The following is a 9,700-nucleotide window of genomic DNA, read 5'->3' as shown; positions in this document are numbered from 1 at the left end:
AATAAGAAGCACACAAAATCAACACCCATTGCACAAAATGGCCAAGAAATTCCAAATTTGTAATCAAACTTATTGATCTGTGCAATGATGTATTTAGATCAAGAATTCGTTCCAAGAAATCTTTAATCCACGACGGGGCCGTGGTCTTGGTTATAGAGACCTGCAACCAAGTTGTGGTTATACTAGTCTTATCAAAGTAGATTGTAGCTTGGCCATGACACATGACCATGATTTGGTTGTGAGTGTGGAGATTCTAGAGAAGAAGAAGAGGACTAAGAGGAGGAGAAAAATAAAAAGAGAAGAAGAGGAGGGCATGAGGTGTTGGCATAGGAGAGAGGCATTGACATGAGAGGAAGGAGAATAAGAGAAGAGAAATGAGAGAAAAGAGAGGTGGGCGGCTAAAAAGTGAGAGGGGAGAGAAATAGTGTATATAGTTGTTTTTAAAAAAACAAACATATACATATAATATATATGTAGTGTATATATAGTATGGATGTGTAGGCAAAAATCAGGATGGATGGATTCTAACCCACCGCTGTCGACATGTTAGGAGTGAAAACCAACTTATTCGGTGCGGTTTTTGACCAAAACCAACGCCGACCAATGGAGGGGACTTGCATGGAATAACCAACCATACCTATCAATGGGAGGAGAAATACCGACCGTATAGACTCTGGGGATTCTCGTTCCCCCTAATGGCGAGGTTTGTTTGAGAGACTAAAGAGAGAGAAAGAGATAGAGTTGTAGAGGAGAGAGAATGAGAGAAATCGAGAATTAGAGAAGAAAATGGAAGGGAAAGAAGATGATCTCAAATCAAAACAATGCTGTTTGGTTTAAAATCAAACAGCATCATTTCACTCATTTTTTTAATATGCTATCTATAAAATAATATCGTTTTATTTGTATATTTTTTGTACACTTTAGATATAAAATAATGTCGTTTCATTTAAATTTAAGTGGAACGTCTTTTTAATTATAACATATATAAAAAATATATATTTATTTAATCAGCTGGTTCATGAATGACTTTGAATCAGGTTCAAACTAGAGCCACACCGGCCAACATCGATTTTATCTATTTTCTGTTGCCAGTCAACAATTTTTCACTGATTTTGGCCAATTCTTGACTCCAACGGCCTATCTTTGTCTACGCATGTTGGTTCGGCCGGTTTCTGTTCACCCATCATGTGAACTTATTCGTAGGTCACCTGTTTGCATCTGGGTGGGCTGGTTGGGAAGCCCGCCACCCAGCCCCCAGTGCCAGTACTTACTGTTGGCCCTACCTCATTAACCTAGCTCGTGGTATCTAAACTGGTGCATGGTGCATGCACTATTTGCAAGTTTTTAATAAAAGAATTATTCCGAACGGTACGTATTAATTAATTGATAACCATAAATTGATAATATATTTTCACACACGTATAGGGCTCAAAGGGAAAAAAAATATTTATATACAGAAAGGGCAGAATGATCTACACAAGATGAATTAATTATATGTAGGTATATTAATTAATTTGAGTTTCATGAACCACGTGTATGTATGTATATATGTATGTATGTATGTGTATATATATATATACTTTGATCATGTGGTCGACAGTAGGATCGAGCTGTTGACAGCAGCCGGCTTATTTAATGACGAGGACGCCATGGAGAGAAAACGGGTTTCTAACCTCAACAAAAAATCCGCAAGTTGCATTAAATAATTAATAATTTATGCAAAATTTAGTACAGAATTTATTCCTTTGAAGCTAGTTTGCCATCCATATGTTTCTTGGAGAGTGAGAGTTGGTTGATTTTGATATCTACCCATTGAAAACTTTTGCAATAATCAAAAGATCATGGTTCTTGATCTCTTTAATTGAGAAAAACGCATTGGATTTTAACCAAAACATCACCAAAGTTAATTCAGAGAAGAAAGTTCTTTTTGGTCTAAAAAGCTAAGGAACAAGTACAGGAAGGAAGGCTAGAAACCCTCTAAAATAAAATCCTCCAAGTTAGTTAGCTTGCATTCATTAAGTCAACTACGTGTATATAGACGTTGAACGAGCAGTTTCCCAAGCTAGCTCCACCCTCGGCTAGCTCAAGCCCTATATATGTATATATATAAATGGCTCATGGCTTTCGACAGTAGGACTCTAATTAATTGATTAGGCAAATACGACATATTAACTATATATAACGACAAGAATGTCACATATTCATATGAAAATTCCCTACTTTTAAGGTAGTACTGGTCATGATCAATATGTAAGAGATAATTAAGCAAAGTAATCTCTAAGCTGGGTAATTAACTATTGCCTATTTTGTTCATTTAGATTTTCATGCCTAGCTAATAGAAATTCAAAGATTTTCAATCTATTGTTGCTAAGCATGCATGCAGTAAGCCATTCTTTGTTCGATGATCGATCATCTCTAGCTAGCATTCTAATATATACAATGTTAATGCCAAATAATCCCATAACAGGTCAGAACGGGAAAAACAATCATTTTCGGTTCACTGAGGTCATCCAAGATTAGATGAGGTGGTTCGAAGCCCTTGATGACCTTTCAGAGTAGTGGCACGGTGCTCGTACATAAATCCATAGCAATAATAGAAAATAAATAAAGGAAATATAAATAGGGATATAGCTACAGATTTACGTTATTTGGCACAGGGCCTATGTCTATAGGTTATTTGGAGGGCAAATCCACTGTAATATGGGTGTTTTACAATCTCTTATAATCTCTTATTTCTCTCTGCCTTCATAATTAACTAGAAACTAAACTTCATAAAAATAGGGGCTTCTTGTCCTTCATAACCTCAAAACATTGCATCATTCAAGATACATAAAGTTAGTTGCCCTATGCGACCGACTAAGTTACAAATGTAAACTCGGCATAGTTATGAATATCCTACAAAAGGCATAGGTTAACTATGGCAAACACTAGTGCTAAAACTGGTCCTAGCCACCTTACTTAGAACTCAGGTAGTATTGACTCCTCTTCCTTAGGCTAGCGTTTGAACTTGCATCAAAACCTGTAGTCTCGAGAACGAGACCATAGGTAGGTTAGGCAACTATGCCAAGACTATTAATGAAAGATAATGCTATTGGGATACAATGAAAGCATTTAATGTAAATACTAGAATAATACGTAGGTGCGTGGGAGGTATCTCCATCTTTCCTTGCAACTACGTGCATTCCTCAAAACCTGGCAAGAAATCATCCTTTTAGTGAAAACTTATATATAAACATGGCGATGAATCAACCTCTTGGGACGTAGCCCTCTCTTTATGCAAAATAGATGAAAACTCAAAAGTGCTATTATGAAGAGGAGTTATGTATACCCATCTACATATAATAGAAAATTTGTAAAAATCAGTATTGGGTCAAGTATTGTTCTTTGCTTATAGGCATTCATTCCTTTAGTTGCTCTTAGGTACACACTGAAACTTGTTGCCCTAGGTATGCTACTTTACTAGCATGTGATACAATGAGAGATCCCACATCCTGACTATTAGGTAAGGCCATCTACAACATGTTCCACCCCACTCCTCAGAGAAGGCAATTTCCTTCTCATGTGATGTACATGGTAATGCTTTATGGAATAGTTCGAGGAAATTCTTCATCCCATACCATGATTATAGACTCACATTGACTCAATAGACACTTACACACACAAATTGGCATCTAGAGTTTCCGTTCAAGATATCGCATCAGAAGCAAAAAACAGTTAAAGTATTGAAAACATTAAAAGCATTAGATCTACTCTTCCGTCTCAGATAAATCATTTCAAGCTATCAATTGATAAAACTTTTTCGTGTAATCATCAGTCGATCTTGTGTCTTACCTCAATGAATGAAGTAGCTAAAATAAGGTTTGAGTGTAGCCAAAAGGGAGAAAGTGACCCTTCATTTTCTTCTTCATCCTCTCCCAATTAGTGATCTTGACCTTGCCCGCCTGTCTTGTGATCACCTCAATTGCTACCACCACACAGATGCTCTGCCTTTGAGTTCGATGGTAACCAGTTTCACTTTGACACAATCTAGGATTTCCTTATAATAAAAAATCTGCTCCACTTCATTCAACCAATTAATTAATTCTTCGACCTATAACATACAAGAAAATTTGGGTAGATTCACTCTGAAACCCAGGTTTCCATGACAATCCTCCCGACCACGGTGCTTTCAGAATAAAGCATGATTGTGATACGGGTTTGTGAACCTGGAATTGGAATCAAGATCTTCCATCTCATGATCACCAAAATCTTGCGTCGTTAGACGCAGGATTAACTCTGTAACTTGCCTCTGCATATCCTCAATCATCACATCCTAAACGCTACGATTACAGTGTGAGATTTCCTCATTTGGAACCTGCCCAGGACAACTATGGCCACGATCACTAGCCATGGAAACTGATGTCATGAAAGATGCTGAAGCTCTAATACCAACTGATGCTAGACAAAATAACAATTATTCTGCAAGTTAGCTTCAATAGATAATACAAAGGAAAGAATACAAGAGAATCGCCAAAAAAAATAGAGAAACACATCTAATGTTCAATTCAAAATGATCAAATCAAAGAATGTCCAAAATCAGCCCACAAGCTAAGTTGTATAGTTTAAAATAGTCCTTATTAGAATTTTACTAAAAATCAAAAAATCTCAATAATCATGTCAAAATTAAATATATAATAAAAAAAGTAATCTACAAAAAATCTGGCCCAAATCGGGTTTAGAGTCACTTTCTAAATTATAAATGAAATATTACCATGAAAGAAAAAAAAAAAAAAAAAAACTAAAATTGGGGATTTGAAAGGAAAAACAATGAATTTTGGCCTCGGAAAAATGCAAATCGAGCTTTACCATGACGTGCATGCCGAAAAGAGTTTTCTGAATTAGGATCATATATGCGGCTTTGATATTCGTAGTCAAAGTTATAGCCAAAATGCTTAAACGTACTAAAAATTGTCTAAATTAAGAAAAGATCACGATTACCTATCATTTTTGCGTTGATCTATCAATTCAAGGTATCTCAATGCCATCAACAAGCCATCTGAAAACTCAACATCATCTGATTCAGATCCTTTGCATCGGTCCTACTTCACAGATATGATTTTTCAATACTCTCTTCTCCAATGTTACTTCTATAAGTGACAACCTACAATCGAAATATACAATATTTGACATGGCTTATAACCTGGCCTAGTGTTGTCATGTTTGATCCATGCTCGCTCTCTATTCGGCAACAATATTGTTAGCTATGCACATTAATTCTTCACGTTCATAGTACAAGAGCCTTAATTATTTGGTTCATCTTATTATTATTAATTATTTTTTAAGTGAATTTTTGGTTCATCAATATATATATATATATATATATATGCAAACCCTAATAAATATATATACGACAAATTTAGGCATATTAATTTTTGTACTTTAATTTCGTGGTATAATTATTTGTTAATTCCTTGGATTCAGTTATAGCCAGCTTTAATTTATAACCTTTCTTTTTAGTTATATAATTATTACAACTAGAACTGCTGAGAGGAGCAAAAACATTAATTATACGTAGATGAGTTTTCTTTTTCCTCCTCTTCTTCTTCTTTAAGGAAACTGTATTATATATTTATTAGAGAAACTTATATATATTTATGATTAGATATGTTCTGAAATATTCCTATATCAAACATGATATCATAAATTAAAATAATACATGTATTATTTTAGTTTATTAGAGAAACTATATTATTAGAGAAACTTGCATGATTTGAAGCTTTACTAATATACTATTTTTTTTTGTAATTAATTTGATCTTCACTATTACTGATATTTTATACAGACAAATATCTAAGAGATAATATTTTTTACCTAAATAGAAATTCAATCCAGCCACCCTTCTTAAAAAGAGATAGAAGATTTCACCTCTACGTACAAACGTAGGAAAGAATCACTGTTTTTTTTTTTTATTAATATAGATGAGTTAATATACAATTATATTGCATGCAGTACTTATATATAGCCATAAATTATTATGCAAATTAAAGATCATCACTAAATTAGCTAGCTAGCTGCTAGCCGATCTTTAATGAGCGGCCGGGCCGGCGCCTACAAAACTAAAAAGTAGGCTAATTGAATGTAGTATTGGTGTTGGTATCGACCTCCAACCACCCGGAGCCTTCCTCACAACTGCCTTAATTTTCTACGTCTACGTCAAAAAATATATATAAAAAATAAATAAAAATAAAAATAAATTAAATTAAAACTTTCGTGCAGGCGAGCTAGCCTCTGATTATCTCCCTTAATTTCCAACCACATTGTATTTTCCTTTGCTAATTGCAATATTTCCAACACCTTTGCCTCTCCCTTTATATAATAACCTCCCCGCTGTCATCTCTTACTCATAACATAACATCTTTCTCTCAACCCCAGCGTTGAGAATAACATAACCTCTCTCTACATCTCTCTCATCTGCTTCTTTGTTTTCTCTATCCCATGGTCATGGGGGCTCAGCGTCGTTTCGAACCCATCTCAAAATGTAGCTCCGAGGGGCGTTCGAACCAGACGGTGGCATCGGACCTAGACGGGACACTTCTCGTTTCACGAAGTGCTTTCCCCTACTTCTTGCTTGTTGCTCTTGAAGCCGGTAGCCTTCTAAGGGCGCTACTGCTTTTAGCATCGGTTCCGTTCGTGTATTTCATCTACTTGTTTGTTTCGGAGTCTGTGGCAATCCAGACCTTTATCTTTATTGCTTTCGCGGGGTTAAAAATCAGGGATATTGAGCTTGTTTCAAGGTCTGTCCTGCCCAAGTTTTACGCCGAGGATGTACACCCGGAGACTTGGAGAGTGTTCAATTCCTTCGGGAAGCGATACATTATTACTGCTAATCCCAGAATCATGGTGGAACCATTTGTCACGGCGTTTTTAGGGGCTGATAAGGTTATTGGGACTGAGTTGGAAGTGACAAAGTCGGGGAGGGCAACTGGGTTTGCAAAGAAACCAGGAGTTCTCGTTGGCGATCACAAAAAAGCAGCCATTTTAAAGGAATTTGGCACCAGCATGCCAGATTTGGGTCTTGGAGATCGAGAAACCGACCATGATTTCATGTCGCTTTGCAGGGTTTGTTCTCCGTATTAATCACTCAATATTATATATTCGTCTCTGGCTACTTCTTTTTTTTCCCCTCCCCATGCAGTTCTATCTTTTCATTTGCAGTAGTTTTTTTTTTTTTTTAAATTTAATTTGGCTGTGGTTATATTTCAATATTTGCTCTAGTACTCCATGAGCTGTTTCTAAATAATAAGCTCAAAACAGCTCGATCGTACGGTTAATTACAACACTGATCTCATGATTAATTATGTCTCGTTTCTTACACAGGTTTGGTGAGAGCGTTAATATTCATGGCAATATATTAATGCCTTGTTCATCAACGTGTCTGTTTCCCCGTTTTCTACCTTTCTTGAACCTCTTTTGTGGTAAATAAATTCAGGTGGTCCATCAGCTTGGGTAGTTTTTCACGTTTCGAATCTCTAGTAATTATATATATGACTATATGGCTTCTATTTTGAACCTCTTCTTGCCCTATGCTTTTCAGTTCCTCATGATCATGATGGCCTCTTCTTTCCATCGATCTAAAACTATCAATTTCCAGCTTTCTCACTCTGATCTCTCTATCTCTCTCTGATATAACGGTTGTGTCCACTTAAGTTGTGATGCATGAAGTACTACGTACAACAGGAGCATTTATTTCACATTGTATGGAGAACTGACACCCGCAATAAGTTCTTCATGTCTCCAACGTCGTCTCAGTACTCTTCTTATTCAATATCCCAAGCATTATTTTGTGTACGTACGTACGCGCCTCATGGAAATAATATGAAATCATTAATATATAGTTTACTGCATCTTGCTAGATCATGAGCTATCCATCTCATCATGACCATTAATTCATCACTAAGCACAATCCTTGTGACTTCTACCAATAATTGGATAGCTCTCTTTAATTTGCTACACAAAACTGATTAATTTGTTGCTTTGTCAATTAATAATATGCTTGCTTGCTACCCACCATAAACTAGATCATTAGTGCTCTGTGGGTCTGTCCTCCATTTTTGTCAGTTTCTTGTACGTACATGGGAAAACCATTTTCAATACGGTACGTCTTATTGTATAACTCTCGATCGAGTCCATGTATGTGAACTCTTAGAGAAAATACTACATGATCTGAATAGTTAAAAAATACCAGATTAACTTAGTGTCATGATTAATATAATTCAGAAATATTTACCTGATAATTAAATTTTTGTTATTTTGTCAAAATGCAGGAAGGTTACATGGTGCCAAGAACTAAATGTGAGCCACTACCAAGAAACAAGTTATTAAGCCCGGTTATATTCCATGATGGCCGATTATCTCAGAGACCCACTCCTCTGGTTGCCCTTTTGGCCTTTTCATGGATGCCAATCGGTATTGTTCTCTCCATCCTCAGAGTCTACCTCAATATCCCTTTACCGGAGAGAATTGTCTTCTACAATTACAAGATCCTAGGCATTAAACTCACTGTTAAGGGCACTCCTCCCCCACCACCCAAGAAAGGTCATGGGGGAGTGCTCTTTGTCTGCAACCATCGTACAGTCTTAGACCCAGTTGTGATATCCGTTGCCCTAGGAAGAAAGATCAGCTGTGTCACGTATAGTATAAGCAAATTCTCAGAACTTATTTCGCCAATAAAGGCAGTTGCACTTTCAAGGGAAAGGGAGAGAGATGCAGCAAACATCAAACGCTTGCTTGAAGATGGAGACCTAGTCATTTGCCCCGAGGGAACCACTTGCAGAGAGCCATTTCTGTTAAGATTTAGTGCTCTTTTTGCTGAGCTTACGGATAGGATTGTCCCTGTTGCAATCAACACAAAGCAAAAGGTGTTTTATGGAACAACAGTTCGTGGGCACAAACTGCTGGATCCTTACTTTGTGTTCATGAATCCAAGACCCACGTACGAGATCACGTTCTTGAATCAGCTCCCCTTGGAGCTGACTTGCAAAGGTGGGAAATCAGCAATCGAAGTTGCGAATTACATTCAAAGGGTATTGGCTGGGACATTGGGATTTGAGTGCACGAACTTGACTAGGAAGGATAAGTATGCGATACTCGCAGGAACAGATGGCCTGGTTCCATCTAAGAAGGAAAAGGCCTAGCTAACACAGGAAGAAAAAGCAAATTAATCAATTATTCCATGATGATTGGCTGTATTGTTTTTCTTCTAGTAAATTTAAAAATTTATAAAAAAGGAAGGGGGGAGGGTTCATCATAGCAATAAAAATCGATTGTGATGGTCGTTGCAACATAGCAATATTTATGTTTTAATTTATGTATAATTATATTCGGATTTATACAAGAAATATTTAGTTTCTGCAATTTGGGTCAGCGCCCAAATCGACTGTGGCATTTTTTTTTTTGGGTCTATTTGACTGCATGCCTGTAAGACCAACCTCAAAAGACAGACACAAATACTAACTATATACAATATACATCCTATCATGTTCTGTCGTGGGATTGTCTCAAAAGCAATATCTTTCTTGTTAATAATTAGTTGGTGCCAAGCCGGTCGTTTTATTTAGATCATATGTTGCCTATGAATTAAGTATATAAAGGGCATAAACCCACGATCCCATAATGATGATCCCATAATTTCAAACCATTGATTTGAAATTAGAATGACTAT

The 9,700-nt window shown here is 36.4% G+C and overlaps 1 protein-coding gene across 1 annotated transcript; it reads left to right on the top strand.

Moving 5' to 3' along the window:
* Positions 1 to 6,370: 6,370 nt before the first annotated feature.
* Positions 6,371 to 9,393, top strand: LOC122277366 (glycerol-3-phosphate 2-O-acyltransferase 6-like). The gene is made up of 2 exons (XM_043087332.1): positions 6,371 to 7,098; positions 8,304 to 9,393. The coding sequence occupies exons 1-2, from the start codon at positions 6,475 to 6,477 to the stop codon at positions 9,171 to 9,173; spliced, it is 1,494 nt and encodes a 497-aa protein (XP_042943266.1). The 5' UTR covers positions 6,371 to 6,474; the 3' UTR covers positions 9,174 to 9,393.
* The last annotated feature ends 307 nt before the right edge of the window (positions 9,394 to 9,700 follow it).

The sequence above is a fragment of the Carya illinoinensis genome, chromosome 9, assembly GCF_018687715.1.
Source record: "Carya illinoinensis cultivar Pawnee chromosome 9, C.illinoinensisPawnee_v1, whole genome shotgun sequence".
Classification (NCBI taxonomy): Eukaryota; Viridiplantae; Streptophyta; class Magnoliopsida; order Fagales; family Juglandaceae; genus Carya; species Carya illinoinensis.
Note: the sequence above shows the minus strand (reverse complement) of the source record. Positions and strands in the feature narration are given on the sequence as shown.

What these genes read in the sequence shown, in the direction of transcription:
- LOC122277366 (XM_043087332.1), top strand. Translation starts at nt 6,475, where the DNA reads ATGGTCATGGGGGCTCAGCGTCGTTTCGAACCCATCTCAAAATGTAGC. An exon ending in ATTTCATGTCGCTTTGCAGG is followed by an intron (nt 7,099 to 8,303) that starts GTTTGTTCTCCG and finishes GTCAAAATGCAG; the next exon opens with GAAGGTTACATGGTGCCAAG.